The 18,834-nt window shown below is 35.5% G+C and overlaps 3 protein-coding genes across 4 annotated transcripts; 2 read left to right on the top strand and 1 right to left on the bottom strand.

The window, feature by feature from the left end:
- Positions 1-385: 385 nt before the first annotated feature.
- On the top strand, positions 386-7,061 carry LOC128221663 (voltage-dependent anion-selective channel protein 2-like). Its single transcript, XM_052930267.1, has 9 exons — positions 386-489; positions 3,338-3,408; positions 3,728-3,862; positions 4,388-4,508; positions 4,725-4,835; positions 5,192-5,308; positions 5,519-5,669; positions 5,944-6,001; positions 6,258-7,061. The coding sequence occupies exons 2-9, from the start codon at positions 3,345-3,347 to the stop codon at positions 6,341-6,343; spliced, it is 843 nt and encodes a 280-aa protein (XP_052786227.1). The 5' UTR covers positions 386-489; positions 3,338-3,344; the 3' UTR covers positions 6,344-7,061.
- A 2,598-nt stretch (positions 7,062-9,659) lies between these two features.
- On the top strand, positions 9,660-12,748 carry LOC128244852 (ankyrin repeat and SOCS box protein 13-like). The gene is made up of 6 exons (XM_052962957.1): positions 9,660-9,694; positions 10,033-10,208; positions 10,536-10,686; positions 10,906-11,040; positions 11,942-12,136; positions 12,534-12,748. The coding sequence occupies exons 1-6, from the start codon at positions 9,679-9,681 to the stop codon at positions 12,671-12,673; spliced, it is 813 nt and encodes a 270-aa protein (XP_052818917.1). The 5' UTR covers positions 9,660-9,678; the 3' UTR covers positions 12,674-12,748.
- A 133-nt stretch (positions 12,749-12,881) lies between these two features.
- LOC128244840 (endothelial zinc finger protein induced by tumor necrosis factor alpha-like) lies at positions 12,882-16,514 on the bottom strand. 2 transcript variants are annotated; one of them, XM_052962938.1, is made up of 5 exons: positions 15,923-16,514; positions 15,448-15,592; positions 14,482-15,239; positions 14,294-14,377; positions 12,882-13,994 (listed from the first exon to the last, which is right to left on the bottom strand). In XM_052962938.1, exons 1-5 carry the CDS (start codon positions 15,962-15,964, stop codon positions 13,023-13,025), a joined length of 2,001 nt encoding a protein of 666 aa, XP_052818898.1. In that variant the 5' UTR covers positions 15,965-16,514; the 3' UTR covers positions 12,882-13,022. The 2 variants fall into 2 exon arrangements, with proteins under 2 accessions (XP_052818898.1, XP_052818907.1); XM_052962947.1 differs by having other exon boundaries at positions 14,761-15,239.
- Positions 16,515-18,834: the final 2,320 nt, after the last annotated feature.

The following is an 18,834-nucleotide window of genomic DNA, read 5'->3' as shown; positions in this document are numbered from 1 at the left end:
TCTTATCAGATCTCCGATCTTGGAGATTTTGTAATAGAAATGGACCCTAAATGTCCCTGAGCCAATAAACAAATACACAGGAAAATGGTCCCTTCTGTGACATCAGTGCAATAAGCAGGAGATGCACAGCAGGGGATTGTCATACCAAACATTCCTAAAACTAGGCCTTTAAAATCATAAAGGAATTTCTTTCAACATAATGGAATTTTAACAGTCCTTTATTCCAAACACGACTTTTTAAACAGACTTTTTTTGTAAAATGTCGGAAAATAGCTCATTGAGCTAATGATTCTTGTTAACACATACCCGACTTTAAATAAAGATTCTTGTATCTTGTAAATACACCGATACTGTACTTATTAACTGTTAAACTGTTGTCTGTCCTCTTTGATCAATGCGGCGTAGTATGCTCTCTGAAAGTCATTTTGTAGAACCTGCACAGATCCGGTGACCTTGGCTAAAACAAAAGTGGACGAAGCTTTCTCTGTGGTAATTATGGTTTTGTCATTGAATGTATCACTTTATAGCAATATTTCATTTTGTTTTGACTATTTTCTATCGAACCATACCGTTTAGAACTCACATTTATCAATGACATTGACAAATAGTACATAATTACTAGTTTATTTCGAGTGAATTTGACGGTCTCAGGAGTCAGTAATGACAGTGGACGCTGGATCGATTAACTACACTTTTCGAATAATATTCGTCAAATTGTTGATTCAGCCAGAAAAAAATATTACTCTTGTACTGATTATGAAGTCGAAGTTGTAGGCTGAAGCACTGGAAGCAGTCAAAATCAAGCTGCGTCATCAGGCTGTGTCAAAGTGGCTTCATTAGCCTTTTAAGAGGCTTGTTAAACTTGTCCAATTACCGATCTGACAATCATTGTCTGATCTAGTAAAACTATGATTAAAAATGTGATATTTTAGGAGTTGTTTGTAAAACTTGTCCAATTACCAATCTGACAATTATTGTCTGATCTAGTAAAACTATGATTTAAAATGTGATATTTTAGGAGTTTTTTGAAAAACATGTCCAATTACCAATCTGTTTGTCTGCTCATTACATTTAAACCCAATAAGTTGTCATATAACAATGACAAGGCACATGGGAAGAAGAAAGGGCAGCATGGCACTTTTTTGGGCAGAAAGGGGTAGAATGGTATTGATGCCGTGTTGAATAAACTAGGGTAGGGCATACATGCCATATTTTCTGGAGACCATTCAGGGGGATTTGTTCAAAAGTCTGAAAATTCAGGGGGATTTTGGTAGTATTCAGGGGGATTTTTTAGCAGATCTAATTCAGCAAAATTTCAAAGTATTTTAAGACGCAAGTACGAAAAAAAACAAATTGCCATAATTTTGAAAGGCTCCTGAGGGGATTATGTCCAGAATTTAAGGGGATTTTGGTCACATACCAGGGGATTTTCATCATTGCCATGTAGCATTACGGGCATGACACACATGCCAATTCACCTTGTTTACCCCTTTTTCCAGCACTTCATCTATATTTTTATGAGACACAACCATATTGCATAATAAAATCACTCACTTGCAAAATAGAATACTTCACAGAAAAATATGTTTCAGAGACAATTTAATGGGCTTACCTTCCTCTAAAATTGGATACAAAATCTGCTGCCTATGATCATAAATGATGACTTTCAGACTATTAGAGAGAATGGAATGAATTATCAATATTTTTCATTTCAGTTCCCAAATAGTCAGATTTGTTTGCTTCTGATAAAAAGCAAATGCATAATTTATTGTTTAAGTTCATAAACATATCTTCTTTTGGCATTGGTCAAAAAATAAAAACTTCACCACCATAATAAATAAATAAAAGTCATTTCATCCGAATTGTCTACTTTCAGTTTCTCTTCTGGAAGTTCTGTTATTTTCCGATATTTGCGATGAAGGTCAATGTCATGTATGTAAACATATGTCAATGTCATGTATGTAAACATATTAGTGAGGCATAACAAAGAACAGCATTGTCTATTAGTTATAATAATCCTTTTCTTTAATGAATAATTTACTGTCACATTTTAATTATCAATCCTTTTGATGACAATGACACATGTTATGAAGAACGCTTTAATTTGTTACATCCTCTCTGATTGGATAAAAATTATAGTTTTAACCAATGAAAATCGTCCTTTTATCTGACCAGTCTAATTGACATTTCTTACGCAAATTCTGTCAGTTTCAATCAAAACAATACATGAAATGTGTCCTGCTGATTTATTAAGTGTCACCCAATAGGTGTTGTTAAAACACACCATCAGTTGATAATCCAATTAAGCTTCAAGACAGGAAGGGCATTATAACTGTAAACAGGCATATATAATTAAACCCTGTGATAAATTTGCGTAATTTTAAACACTTTAATTCCGGGGGATTTTCATCCCCCTCCGGGAGACCGGGGGATGGGTCGAAATTCCGGGGGATTTTATCCCCCTCCGGGGGATATGGCATGTATGGTAGGGGAAACAATACTATCATTATTGTGCAATATGTCTAAATCATGACAGCAGTTTAAAGGTCCCTTGGTCTAAAGTGAAGATACCAATAATAAAAAGGGGATAGAAGGCGATAATAGAACAATTGGGAAAAGGCTCTACCCAGTTTAAAGTGGGCATGGCAATAAGAAAAGGGACAGGAGTGGATTGGCCTTAAAAAACTGGCCAGCTGGAGCACTGTACTGTATATAATTGAATTATGATAGGGCCTAAAAAAAAAATACATTTGGTTCGGGTTACCCGACCCTACCTACGGAATAGGCGCCGACCCTACTGTTTTTATAGTCAGTTTGAAAAAAATAATTGAAAAACTAAAAAAAAAAAAAAAAAAATTTTAATTGTTTTTTTTATATTAAGATTAAACCTTAAATGCTTGTACAGAAGATAGCTTTAACACCATTCTCCAATGATGAAAATTATATTCTTATATAAAACCTAATAAAAAAAATAAATAAAAAGCCTACCTACCCTACCTATTTTTTTTAAGGATGTAACCCTAACCAAACAATTTTTTTTTTTAGGCCTAATATCTTTTACAAAGCAAACAATCTGAGGCTTTAACAACATGTGCATGAATGTGCACAAAAATGTGCCTATTAAATTACATTGAATGTGTAACTTAAGCGCAAAACAATGAAAACACTTTAAAAAATGTCAAATCTCCTGAAATGTAACAGATTTAATAAGTTGTTATAAATCATTCTAACAATGAAACTAAGACACTTGCTTTTGACCTATTTGGCCAATTGTAATATTTCTTATTTTTAAATTTTGACCAATCTTGTTTTAATAATTTTATCTGATTGATGTTAGGTACACAATGGCACCTCCAACATATGCTGACCTTGGAAAATCAGCAAGAGACCTGTTCTCCAAGGGATTTAGTATGTACAAACTCCCATGTTTAATTAGAAAGATTTTTGTTAGCAAATAAAGATATTGGCTGCCTCCATAAGCATTTTACTTGCATTTGTGCGTTGTTCTAATTATAATGATTAGAAATAGAAAGAATTTTGCTCGATTCCAAATAAACCCCTAAGTCCTTTCCTGGAATTTACCATTGCTACAATCACATTCAGTGTATCAGTCATGTAGTAATAGATGTTTAATGAAGGAAATCTTTATCTTTGCCATTCAATCTCATGTATTTTTTTGTTTATAAATATCATGAATATGGCTTAACTTCAATGCAACTTATTTCAGATTTTGGATTCCACAAACTAGAAGTTACAACCAAAACCGACAGTGGTGTCAAGTTCACAACTAAGGGAAGCCACAGCAAAGAAACTGATAGAATCTCAGGAGAACTTAATACAGAATATAAATATAATGAGTATGGTATGTACACAGTTTATATTGCTAATCATACAAATATCTTCATAAACAAGGGGAACTATGTACAGGGGATAAAGCCTAACTGAAATTAACAAAAAATTCACACTAACCTTGGAGACTTGCAAAATTAAAAAAAACAAAACAGGTGACTGCTGTGTTGAAGTAATGTTCTGCAAGCGCGGTGGTCACAATTGTGCTTGCTAAAATTCATGACATTATGAGGTAGAGTAAAAATGTTTGATGCCAAGCATTACCTGTTACAATTTCGACTGGTTCATTCAAAGTCCAACTTTAGTGAGTGGTGAAATTTGGTTAGATTTAGAAATGGGTTCAAGTTTAATTGACAGGGCAGAAAATATTTTCTTAAACTAATAAAATTTTCCTAACAAGCAATGAAATTAATGTTTTACTCTGTATTAAAAAAATTACACATTTTGTTACATATGTAAATTTGATATATTTCAAGTCTTTACTATAAAAACTGTTGACCAGCAGGAAATAAGACGTTATTCATTTCTTGGCTTTTAGGTTTGACTTTTAAGGAGACCTGGACCACAGAAAATAAGCTGTCCACTGAAGTTACCATTGAAGATCAACTAGCAAAGGGATTTAAACTCACCTTTGATACAGCATTTGAGCCACAAACTTCGTATGTCTGCTTCCATATCATGCAGCTAGATAATAACTATTAATGACTTTTCATTTGGATGCTACAAAGATTGTTCAGTCATCAAATTATTGAAACTAAATGTATTGTTGTTGTTTTTATTTCATTAAAAAACAATTGTATAAAATGTTTGCAATCTTATACTTAAGTAATTAGTGCGTACATACTAATAATGTAGCAAATCAATTGACATTGCAGAAAGAAGAGTGGACAGGTGAAAACTGGATACAAGAACGACTATGTGAACTTTACTGGAGACTGTGACTTCAACTTTGCTGGACCAACAATCAATGGAGCCCTCGTTCTTGGGTAACTTATTTATATCCAAATGCTCCCTAGAATATTTCACTAATATATTGTCAATGTAAACAACATCAGTAGTGAACATTGGAAAGGATCTTGTCAATCTTATGAATACTCCCTTGTCACAGTCTTTTAATCAACCTCTTCTGTGGTCAATTAGTCTTCGTACAAAAACTGGCCTGCCAATTTAAACACATCAAAAGTCTTGTTGACAGTTATATTTAATTGGAAAAGCAGGTAATAATGTAATGTTTTGTAATGTAATACACAGAGATGTTAAACAATGTTCCTTATTTAACTTTTCAGTAATTAACATAAGTTGATCTTTTTCATTTTTTTAATGTTGCTGTATTTTCTTTCAGGTACAACAACTGGTTGGCAGGATACCAGATGGCATTTGACACCAGTAAGAGCAAGCTGACAAAGAATAACTTTGGCCTCGGCTACACCGCTGGTGATCTAGCCATCAATGCTAATGTGTAAGTTTTACTTCAGCTTTACTTGTATTCATTTTAATCCAAGAAAAATGTTTATGGACTATTTTATGAAAATACTGATATATGCTATCTTGGGTGAATGAACCTTTGTAATATTTTGATGGAAATTGCTATAATGACTTCTTTATCATTTAATCCTTCAACTTTTGTAAATTGAATAAATACAGAACTAAGTGTAAAATCTTATTGCAGAAATGACCTTCAGGAGTTCCAGAGCTCCATCCACAACAGGGTGAATTCTGACCTTGACCTCGGCATCCAGATGTCCTGGACACAGGGAACAAACGCCACCTCTCTTGGCCTTGCTGCCAAGTATGCTCTTGATAGGAACTCTGCCATCAATGTAAGTTGTCCACAGATGATATCTGTCGAGCATTGCCCTCTTTTGTCTGGATTATCATTTATGTATTTCTAGTATTGTCTTTACTCTATTTTTCAGTTCTTGTTGATATATTACTCTCACGTCCAATGCTTGTGACATGAAATTAGAGTTGCAAATACTATTATGTTGAATGCAAAACAAGCTTGCATTCAAACTTATGCTTAAAAGCCTTTTATAAGAACGACATTGTAGGTGACCCTTTTGTCATCACCTGTATGACTTGTGTGTTTTTCAGGCTAAAGTCAACAACAAAGGACAGCTGGGACTTGGATACTCACAGAACATCAGACCTGGTATGAACTTCTCTTGTCTCCATCATGTGAACAAGTGACATCACTGATGAATAATTTCAATGATAAGATAATATCATGCCTTTTTTAGGCACTTTGGTATTGGTTCAACTGTTATGAGATCATTTAACATCAGTCAGATCAGCACAATTCACATTTTTCTTTGAAGTATTTTATAAGGAAAGTTTATAGTAGCCATTGAAAAATAATGTACCATAGAACCCTACCCTTGTGGACCCATTGTTTATTTGTTTTACAGGAGTGAAGCTTACCCTGTCCACACTCCTGGATGGATTGAACGCTGGAGGCCGCAAGATCGGTGTTGGACTTGAGTTCAACAATTAACTGTTGCCATCTTAATGCCCACTTCCAGGCTGCAGGCAGTGGCATAGTGCGTACGGACTAGGAAGTGTCATCATGTTGTTATTGAAATGCACGGTGTTGCAAATGTGGAATAGGTGTTGTAATCAAGTACTGGGTTTAAGAATGTGATGTTAGACATTTTCAGGCAATTTGTGAATTTTTGTTGTATTGAGGCAAATTAAAAATTAATAATGAATTAAATTAAAAAAAATATCTATGGAAATAGTCCCACAGTTAGTTTGTCCAAATATTGATTAACACGTTTGTTAGGAATTTAATACTGTTCAGCTCGATGTACCAAATCATAAGTGCTCTTCATTGTTTACGCAGTGTTTTTCAGTGTTGTTAAGTATTTTTCACTAGATTATTTGATAAGCTTGTTTGCTATATGTTTCATTTATGCAATGTTTTATCATGTATGCACAGTCCTTAGTACTCATACCGTGTAACTGTTATTGTATATATTATATACATCATAGGTGTCTATTGTGTATCATTGTATTAATTTCATTTTCACCGTGCATTGGAGTCTTCATACTGTGTGCCACTGTCCGCTTTAAACTTTCAAGAAATGGAAGACTAACAAGCCATTACTGTGTTTTATTCTGCCCCTTGACACTAACATCGGTCTTGGAGTTTTAGATTTAATACCTTGCTTTGTAAATTCCTGTATTCTTTGGAATAAATTATTGGATGTGAATTTACTGGTCTTGCTGGATGTTTTTTCAATAAGAGAACTGCCGAAAAAATGACTTCTCATAAAGTTGCATTCTGTATACAATAAATGTTGTTGATTAGTCACAACGGGCTGTTCGTCGATTAGTCACAACGGGCTGTTCATCGACTTCGTCTCCATGTGTATGTATGTATTTTCTTTAGACCTTGCGATCAAGGATAACCCGTGAAAGTGCAAGCACTTATTTCCAACGGGGTCCTTTGTTTTTGCTGAAGGGACCGCACGCTGAAGAGACAGTGGTGGGATACAAGGAAGTCCGGGTTCGAGACCCTAGCTCTTTTTCGAAGAGACCCCTTGGTTCTTTTACGTGCTCGGTGTAAAGCACCGATACACGGGGTACAACTTTCCTGGGTTAAACCAGTACTGAGTACACCAGTTTTCCAAGCACTACCCTTTAAATGCCAAGCGCCAGGCAAGGGAGCTACTTGTACCAACTTTTAACGTCTTTTGGTATGACGCGGCCAGGGATCGAACCCACGACCTCCCGCTCCGTAGGCGGACGCTTATCCACTAGGCCACGGAGACATGTGAAACGATGTATTCAATTTTTAAACCGCCTTAGATGTGAAAGTAAGTAGGTACGTCGCCCTTGACCGGTAAATGACATAATTGTTGTTTTGGCCAAAAAAAACACATCTAGACATGAAAACTGACCTGATTTTGCTCCAAAAATGGCATTCCTGGACTTCTGGCGATCATAGCTATTTCATCAAAGGTCAAGAACTTTTGGCGGAATTTTATTGAAGTGATATTGCACATTTATTGGGAAGGATCCTTGCTTTTGTGACAAACGCGACATATGGGGGCATCCGTGTCCTTACGACTCCTATGGACACATTAATAGTCTGGGGTTAGTAGTTCGAAGGTGAAGGTAAAAAGCCAACGTTTTATACCATTGAATCTTGGAAGATAGGCCATTAGGTGATGTAGGTTAAGGTCGCGTTCAACAGACTTGTGAAAACTTTGTCTGCACAAAAACTTGGTGATGCTTGAACCTATGATCATGAAACTGTAGTGGTAGATTGACCTTTACCCTTAGAAAACCCATATGTTTAGGTATATGTATGTCGGTCAAGTTTACGGTCAACAGTCTTATGAACGCATAATCCGTGCAATCACTTGAGAATGCTTTGGTGTCAGACCATGGAGCATTAGTTTAAGGTTAACCTCGACAAGTATATGACCCCTATGGGTTTGAGGTAAAAGTCCAGCAGCGTTGCTTCCTTTATGCCAATAGAACCAAGCCTGCACATTATTTTAACGAGCTTTAGGATATAAACAGGTTGTTTGGCATGGACTCGAAACCGTTTGTAATGCTTGTTTGCTGTTATCGCGCAATGTGTGATCGTCTGTCCGCGTCTACAGGGTTGCAGTATGACCTGATCCTGCCACGTCCACCAGCGTGACCTAAATTTGAAATTCGATGCAAAGAGGAAAAATTACACCATTAGAGCCGCGATAAATGAAATCTGAATGTCACACAGTGCCAGAATTTTGTAAAGAATGAAAGGCTGCCATCGTTTGACTATTTCCAGGTTCCATCGGCTGAAGACGTGCACACAACAGCGAGTTAAAAAAATACACACACTGCAGATAATAGCACAACGCAACAATCAAACTAGGGTTCTGTAAAATGCGTTCCCCTTAAAGCGGGACTTGTAACGGCACTAAGCGACTTGACAAAGGTATACAAATCAGGCCTAATCTATGTCAGGTACATGGTTTTACTACCGAAAAAATTGTTACAGTCCGAATATAAAAACTCTATGCTTTGCTGTTGGCAACAAGTTATGTCGCGAGGTGAAATTAATTGCGATCTAGAAGAAATATGTTTTTATTTTATACTATGCCAGTTAATGTAGCCGAATTGTATGCAAACTAAATGTCATTTCGGAAATGACGTCTTTAGAAATTTGTTTCAGCCCCATTCCATTTATAGTAACAATTGAATCCTTTTCCACAACAACTTGGTAGGTAACGAAGAAGGATTGATGAGAACATTATTAATAAGAGAATGGAGGCCGAGTTGGCAAAGAATGTTACATATATCGGGTACGAATCCGTACCGCACGTTTGTATTACATGATAGAATTGAATTGAATTGAATTGAGTTACAAATCAATCGTCAATCTACCATCATTTCTCCATAATACAAACAAAATGTCGGCGAGGGAGTGATCCCGATAATTGAACCTATAACGTGACACACCCAATAATGTATTGTTACCCTGTCTAGGGATTTCAGCGTCACGTATTCATGAGAATGAACATTGTTCGAACTCTAATAATTTAATGTGAGCACACAGATAAGCTTTTAAAATACGAGACGTCAATTGGATATGCTTGTGCCAAAACCACTCAAATTTTCATGAGAAGGGTGTGTACTGAATTGAAAAAGATCAACAACAAACACGATTAATTTTGCAAACCCCTGTTCCCGCATGCACAGAACATCCATAGAATAAAAAGACCTGGATGCACACAACCACGGCCGGATTTGTTTAGCACTATGTCAAATCCACCATCTTCTGCGGTTTGAACTTTCCCGCGAAAGTTAAAGACTCTTCACAGAAGAAGGGATATGGATGACCGTGAAGGTATTCTTTTAACCAATTAAGACATCTGTATGGTCGCTCTGAACTAGTTTACACCCCTAACAAAAGTAGATACATTAATACATAGTTCTTAAGCCTGTCAACTACTAATACGTGCGGCAATAACATTTAAACTTATTTTGTCTTATGTGATCGTATTGCGGACAAGTTGTTAAATCGGATAGTCGAAAGGTCTCTCAAACATACTTCATATACATGTTATGAACAGGTATAGTATAATAGATTTGTGCAAAACGGAATGTTGTGCAATCGAAACTATTTGAAAAATCAATATGCTATGTCTCTTCAGTCTGTCTATTCAGAGTATTCTTCTGTTGCAGGTCGTTATCCTTTACACGCTGCATGTGCAAAGGGGGACGCTGCACTCGTTAATGATTTGATTCATGCGGGTCACCAAGTGAACGAGACCAATTTCGACCTGGTCCAACCCCTACACGAGGCCTGTTTTCGGGGGAGTATAGAGTGCGTTCAACAGCTTTTAAATGCGGGAGCACAGGTATACATAATGCATCTACTATGTAGGCATATTAGTCCAAATTATTTACCTGGACGGATTTTTTTTAGTTTTTGTATGGCAAATCCTTCATGGATTAGAAGAATCCCATATTGAACGTCAATTGTTTTAGATTGATAGGCATATTTGCATTGATAGGCAATCAAACTATAATCTTTTAACGTATGTGAAAACGACCTCGGTCCATTTATAACAGTCATGTACGTTGAGCATTTTTCTTCAAGGTTATGTATTTTTGTAGTCTCCTTCCAGTAAACGGAACGCATGAGATAGCCTCAATAAAAATGATGTGTCACATTTGTGTTCTAGGTTAATGGACGCAACATCGACGGAGCCACGCCCCTTAGTGACGCATGTTCGTCCGGGAGCGTCGAGTGTGTACAAATGTTACTTACCAACGGAGCTGATGTGAACCCGCAACTATTGCTGTCATCACCGCTTCATGAGGCAGTCTTGCGAGGCAAGTGGACCGTTGCTATTTAGTCCGACAATTACTTTCTAAGATTTGAAATTGTGAACTGTCCGTTTAGCACGTTTGAATACTGATTTTTGGTTAAATCTGGATTTCAAACGTTTCCGCTTTGTCCTTATATATGATCTGGAAGGCATCTCTTACCTTTGTCAAAACTGCCATCATCAGCATTGGATCCACATTCACCCTGCGTTTCCTTTCTTGTAGACAAATGGGAGTGTGCCAGTTTGCTGGTGGATGCGGGTGCGAACCTCAACCACACCGACTGTCATTTCGGAACTCCTCTACACGCGGCTGTGTTCAAAGGCAGCATCAACTCAGCGAAGGTTTTGCTTAAAGCAGGTACGGTTTCTGTATTTCTTTACACGAATTATCGACGACGAATTATGTCTGGTATATTTGGTTCAAATAATTATATTGAATACTGTTCTATTAATTTATGTTAAACTTTTAAATGTCTATAGGTTAAAACTTCAAATACACGATGTAGGTTGAACATACAAGTAATGTTCATTTACTGATTGACAATTAGCCTTATATTGTTCTTGTTTGCCTATTGGATACACAATTGTGTGTACTGGTTGCTGAAGTGAATGTCCCGCCTGCGTTGTGGATATACAAATGAGTGTACTGGTCATACTTATGTACGTCTCGTGTTTTCCTAGTTGATACTCGAATGGATGCATCGGTTTTGTTGTTTGCCTAGGGTAGGTAGGAATTACTGTACTAGCTGGTTGTTGTAATGGAGACCGATTTTCTTAGAGAATGCACGATTGATTGTACTGGTTGCTGAAGTGAATGTGCCGTGTTAGCCTAGTGGATTTACGAATGCTTATACTGGTTGTGGTAATGAATGCCTCCTATTTGCCTAGTGAATGCACAACTGATTTAACTGGTTTTGGTAATGAATGCCTCGTGTTTGCCTAGTGGATGCACGAATGTTTGTACTGGTTGCTGTAACGAATGCCTCATGTGTGCCTAGTTGAACTACGAATGAATGCTGGTTGCAGTTGATGTCTCGTGTTTGCCTAGTGTATGCACGAATTATTGTATCAGTTGTGGTGTTTTTCTAGTGGATATGAATGCATGTTCTGAAATGCCACCTGTATGTTGTGATTTGGGCAAAAACGTATCGTCATAAAGCCCAGAACAGAAATGAATTACCGTGGTAAAATGTCCCTATGTTTATCCGACTCATATCGCTTTTTATAGGCTGCAATGTGAACTATATCGCTTTTTATAGGCTGCAATGTGAACTCCATCAAGATACTAAGTACCCCTCTCCACACCGCCGCACGCCAACAAGATTACAACATTGCCCTACTGTTGTTGATGTTCGGAGCAGATCCCACAATGAAGGACAACTATGACCGGCGGGCAATCGACGTCGTCCCTAGCGCTACATGCAGAGTAAAACAGTTATTGGCTTTCTGGGAAAGTAAGCGAACACATTCAGCCTGTGTTTCTTTTAATTATCGATTCTGTATAAAATATTTTATTGTTAAGCATTGCTCTTCATCAAATTCAAACCAACTATATATGTTTCGTTATTTATCGGATTCAACGCACAAGTTTAATGTGTTATCGTCTGAAATAAATACTGATTTAACCAAGTAAGATACTATTATTTCCGAGTGTCTGGTGTTGGCAATATTTTCATACATTTTGGTACGCGTCGACAGACGAGCCATTTTATCCAATATTACGTGCACTAAAGTATACCGTATTACTAAAAAAATAACCGTATATCACGTATTTTCTACGTCGTTCTTCTGAAATCCATGTTAGTTTTGCCTTGCTCAATAGAAAACACCCATGGCACTTTATAATTTCAGATCAGCCAAGAGAACTAAAGTTTTTGTGTAGGCAAATTGTTCGAAGGCATGTTGGCGCGGGGCGAATTCAAGACTTGCACAAACTACAGTTACCGTTATCCTTAATAGACTATCTTCAATATTCACATATAATAACTTGAACATGGACAACAGCTTTATGTACAAGCTAGTATTCACTGTTAATTATTTGTTTTGAAAAAAGCGCTATAAAGCCAGTCTTTGTTTAGTTTTCTATCGGAGAAGACCATTTTTGTGAAATTCGACATAAGCATTGGTAATTACAGGAATAAACTAACAGACTATTTAGCAATTAATTCCTTAATAATTGCATACAAAATAAAACAGATTTGGGTATCAAAACTCAGATTTAGTTCAAGCATTACACAAACTTTTTTAAATGAAAGGGGCTGTCAGCGCACAGTCGAAAAAAACAACGTGACGAGCAAAGCAAAATCAATATAGATAATATGGATAATACGATAACATGCGTTAAACTGTAACTACATCGGTGTGTTCATCGACATGCTTTTTAAAGTCGTATCCGTTTGTAAAAACTAAGGCACAAACAATACAAGGAAATTCTCCATTTTTGTGGACACCTTTCAAATGACCACGTAAATTACTTCGGTCCGTGAAACCTTTATCACATATTAAACACTTGTGGGGTTTTATGCCATTGTGCATGTTAATATGTGTCTTGTAGTGTTCTTTCAGGAAAACTTTTGAACAAATAGAACACATTTGCATATATGGTTGCGGATGGGCTAAGTCTTGTTCATAATGATTCTGCTTTATATGCTGAAAGAGTCTGTTCGAGTTTTTGAACTTTTCTTTGCAATATCTGCACGACGATTTAATTTTGCCTTCCTCAAAATTTTCAAAATGTACTGCTCGATTGTGTATATACCAAGAAGAATGTCTAAGAAACGATTTATCACATCGTTCGCATTTGAAAACCTTGCCACATGTATGTACGTTGACGTGGCTTTTCAAAGAGCCACTTGTCTTGAACACTTTTCCACAAAAGGAGCATGTAAACTCCTTCCTAAGATCTTCCGGTCCGTGAATAGTGCGCATGTGCCTCTTAAGGCGAGAAGATAAGTGAAAAGCCTGTTCACAAATCTCACACTTAAAAGGCGGGTCATCAACATGGACTGTATCAAGATGCTGCTTCAGCTGTCCCCTACAATTGAAGGCCTTTCCACACACTTCACAAATCTGAGGATCTGTGTGAATTCGCATGTGATTACTGAGGTACCTTTTGTCGTTGAATACTTTCTGACACACCTCGCATGCCCATGTGCCACGTGTATCCACATGCTTCTTTTCCGTGTGCTTTTTCAGCTGGTAGTTTGTGTAGAATTTACACTCGCATTTGTCGCAACGAAATTGTTTTTCACTATGACTCCACTTTTCATGGAATCTCAAATTCTTTGTTTGCGAAAATGAACACGGACAAAACTGAAAAAAAATACTTATTGGTTTATACAATTTGTTAAATACGTTTTTAATAATCAATTATATCAATCGTTTTAATTTCGACAATGTCTATGCTGTATACTATAATACAAGTACATAATTGAAGCTTCTGAATTACAAACTCGATCAAACGTTTGAATAATACAATGAAAACTACAGGGAGAAAACCAGTATTCAAAATATAAACCCTGATTAGACAGGCAGGCTAAGGCCACTGAACAAGAGACACAAATGTACAAAGAATGATATTATTCGATATACATGTATCAAAATAGCCATACCTGGCATTTATGTTTTCTTGGCAAATGGGAGTTTCGTATGTGAGATTTATACTTCAGCAGGTCGTCAAATTCTGCGCTGCATACCTGAAAAAATGATCAATTAAAATCCAGCAACACTCATATTACTACAAGTGAACAAGTGGACAGACAATTGTAATGTCATTATAGATATACTAGATATATTTTACCGAGCATAATAACTTGTCCGAATGAAGAGTTTCATGCCATTCTTTTTCTTGTTTGTCCCAGAAGTTTTTATAGCAAATATCACACATATACGGACGTCTTATGTGTTCTCTTAAATGTAGTACAAGCTTTTTGTAGTTTGTAAACTGGATTGGGCAATTTAAGCACTTAATCACTAGATGTTTTTGCAAGTGTGTCTCTGTAACGGTTTTGTCATCCAAACTTGCTTTGCAAAGATTGCAACTATGAAGTGTTTTCCCATGTTTTCTAGATATCCGTACCATGTCAATAAACGTTCCAGTGACTTCATTTCCTTTATCGTCAGAAAAAGCATATTTCAAAGTAGTATCACTGACTATTACATTCCGTCGGATTGTTCTCTTGTGTCCCCTATTTGTGTCCGAGTTTTCAACAATGTTTAAACTGGTGTCGGAAATGCTATTCCCTTTGAAACTGTGTTCTTCTTTGTAGACAGTTCCATCAGCCTTATAATCATTATTCTGCATAGCCTTTAGATCGCCGTCCTCTTTAAGATATTGAACTGCAGAATTGGCGTCTGCTGTATCCATTTCAACTATTTCTTTTTCAGCATCAAACTCCTCACTGTTAGAACAAACCGCTACATTTACATTGCGTTCGGTGTGGTTCTCAATAACGCCGAAGAAATTACATTTGGGAACATCACTGTTAATGTCATTATGTGTTTGATGAATCTCGTCGATGTCAACATTGGGAACCTCACGCGCATTGACTATTTGGCCTGAATAAAAGGAAAGAAAACTAGTGTTTTTTAGGGGTAACATTAAAATACCAAGCGTGCAACAAACGTAAACACCTGATAAACACCTTTTTATAACTTCATAAAATTAATGCCATTTTAAATACATTTAACTGCTTTGGCTAGTGATTTGTTTCAGTAATGCATTGAATCAATTATTACAATTATAAGTAGATACATGGACACTTACAATAAACGTGGAATTCACTTGCAACATCACTTCTTGTTTCAAGAAATGCTCTTCCCAAATCAGTCCCAACAAAGATGCTTTCTTCACTGTCTGGACACGTAATTATAACCGCTACTTCTAACTTCTTAGCCTTTAAAAGCGAACACTGGAAAATAATGAAAAAAAATCTTGTTAGATTTTCCCCTGCAGTTTTAACAAAAGGAAGATATCAAAACAGTATATTTTTTAATTCCTACGAAAAATATGAACGTAAATCTTGTTCTTGATAAGTTAGTTGACAAAAGATTGAAGCATACTAGGAGTACCAGTACTACTTCTTATCGAACCAACATATATGCTCTTATAACATCAAATTTAGCTCCGTAAAATTTATAATATTGATGAACCCAAACCCTGTATTTCAATATACAAAAACCTTATTCTAGTTTATTTAAATTATATAAGTCATAAAAATAGGTAAACAAACATGACTTACAACTTTTAACAACTCGGAAACCTCGTTGCTGTAGTTTTGCATTTTGCCAAATTACCTTAAGTTTAGTACATAGAATAAAGGTCGGCAATTAAAGATTAAATATCGTCTCCATAGAAACACATTTTTTATCGTTTTCTATAAATCACAACTGTAACAACAATTACATGAATACTAGTCATGGGTTGATCAACCAATTAGGATTTTCATACACAATTTTGATTTGAGGAAAAATATAGAAACATTTGTCCCCAAAAATCTATTGTGTTGTCCCTATTTGATATTTTCGCAAGACCTGTAGCTAGGTATACAATGTCAGAGTAAGACCCAGGTTTAGCGAAAATAAATAACACTTGCTATTTGATATGAGAACATAAATAACACTTGCTATTTGTTATGAGAAAATAAATAACACTTGCTATTTGATATGAGAAAATAAATAACACTTGCTATCTGATATGCTAAGTGCCAACTCTAACTAAAATATTAACATGTATTTGAGTCATCTCTGGGCTTGTTTTACATATATATATGTAGCCATGCATTCTTATAAATAGTTTTCCTTTGATATACACATGAATAAAACTTTATTTAAAATGACAAATTTAAAAATAAGGGAAATAATTATGTGCTGAAGGATGTCCCACTAATAAAAAGTGCTTTCCCTTGGACAAACACACAACATTGTGTTATACCCGAAATGAGTTTAGATACTTTTTGAAACTTTTAAATAATCTCCTCAGTTTACGGTTTTACTTAAAATTTGGATGACTGTATAGACAGTTCTAGTAAAATAACTTTGACATAATTTAACGCTATGACAAATCGTTCTGATACTTTTGCTGCAATTGCTTCAAAGACTGTTTAGATAGCTCTACATTAATTAGCCACAATAATGCGCGTTTAGGTAACTTTTTTAACATTTTGATATTCAGCTTTTTCCCTAAACGCAAAATCAAAAATCGTCAAAGACTCTGAAGCGGCTGTTTAAATGGACTAGCTCTACATAATGATATGTACTTTGTATAGCTACAAATTATACTTGTCAGATCTATATCATATATGAATCTGGTTAATTACGTAAACCCACATATGTGGTTGATCACATAAATGAAGAATGCATTATATAAAATCTAGAACTTTGAAGCAATGACAGCAAGAGTATCACTATGTTTATCATAGCATTAAACTATTTTTGCATATTGTACTTATTTTAGTTATTGTTGCATTTTAACTATGTACATATGGTCTTTCATATGATAAAATTGGTTTATTGTTATGTCCGTGTATATACCGTCTTTTCGTTTTTCGTTTTTTACAATTGAAAGTAAAAAAAAACCCACAACGTTATGCCCTCCGAAGGACGGCACATATGATAATATATAGTTATCGAAACGCCTGTCCGTCCTGGCGATGGTTTTCCGCTGAAACTTAGTAGGCAGGTTGGTAGTGACCATCAGGTGGACCCTATTGATTTTGAGATCAGTGGGTCAAAGTTTAAGGTCAGGGTAAGATTTAGCTTTAGATCCGTTTCCTTTAAAAATTAAAGGACGATTGAGCTCAGTGCCATCATTATCTTCAGAATTTAGTAGAACGATACAACGCTGAAATTTTGGCCAATATATTTTGCGGGATTATTAGAATACAAGCAAATAATATAATAATAAAATATTGTACGCACAAACAAGAAAGCAGAATATAGCATAGTCTTTGATAAGCAGTAAGAAATATTTTCATACCTCATCTGTCAAAAAAGTTATTTCCTTAGGCGTATGTCGCACATTCCAGAAATGTATGCTGTTATTATGATTTTAAGATTGAAAAAATGAAGTGAAATTGATGTTTTCAAAAATCACCCGTAATAATAAATTTGCAATATACGTGTTCTCAGGTAACTAGTTTAAAAGTTGTGTCTTCTTATTATGTCGGCCAAACAAAATGCGGCTATTCAAAGATAACCGATGCAGTTTCAATGTAACGGATGTTAGATTAAGTGCTCAGATGATTAATTTACATTTTAAACTGGTTTACAAAAAATAAAACTTGTTTTACGGTTTCATCTATAAAAGTAGTCATATACAAACATGTACACAGACAAAAATACCCAGTACACAGCTAAGCTATTGCGTAACTGTTAAAATGAATTAATAGTAGGTTGACTGACTTGGCAACAATAATTAACGGCTTTGTAACAGAGACAACACAAACAACTTACAGTGTACAACTAAACAACAGTTCATTTGATGCTTGAGCTTGATTAGTATATGCCAATGTAAAGTAAATTTTACATGATATTCACCTGATATAATATGATTTCTGTATGTTTCAAATAATTTGTGAAAAGTAACGGATGTTAACATGGTTTAACAGCTTTGAACAAACAACTGTTTTTGCAATTGAAAAAAACAATTTAAAGGCAAACCCATTTGAAAAAGATGTGAAAAAGACTAGAATTATGCCGAAACAACAACTACTCAGAAAAGAAAAGCTGATACATATTGGAACTTCACAACATCGTGGTGAACAGATACAATTAGTTTGATGTTTACTTTTGACTATATATACATTCATGTTCATTCCATATTTTTCACACTTTCTCTTAAAGAAAGATGACTGATTAGCTGCCAAAACTCATCTTTCTACAGAGTTTAGAATTTATGTCTTTGTTGTCTTTTTGCGATAGCATATCAAGTTACAAAATGAAGTAACGGATTTTAAATCATTTTGCAAACCTTGTGATTTGCTTATTATATGAACGTAAGCAATGTGCAAATAATATACTGTAAGAGCTTTAAATGACATCAAAGGGGTTAACAGTAATTGTTTGCAAAGAGCTTATATGTAAATTATCAGAAATGTATCAATTGAAAACCACCTGTCTAAATGTTTAATAAATTTACATGCAACTTTTCTTT

This window comes from Mya arenaria, chromosome 2 (genome assembly GCF_026914265.1).
Source record: "Mya arenaria isolate MELC-2E11 chromosome 2, ASM2691426v1".
Taxonomy (NCBI): domain Eukaryota; kingdom Metazoa; phylum Mollusca; class Bivalvia; order Myida; family Myidae; genus Mya; species Mya arenaria.
Note: the sequence above shows the minus strand (reverse complement) of the source record. Positions and strands in the feature narration are given on the sequence as shown.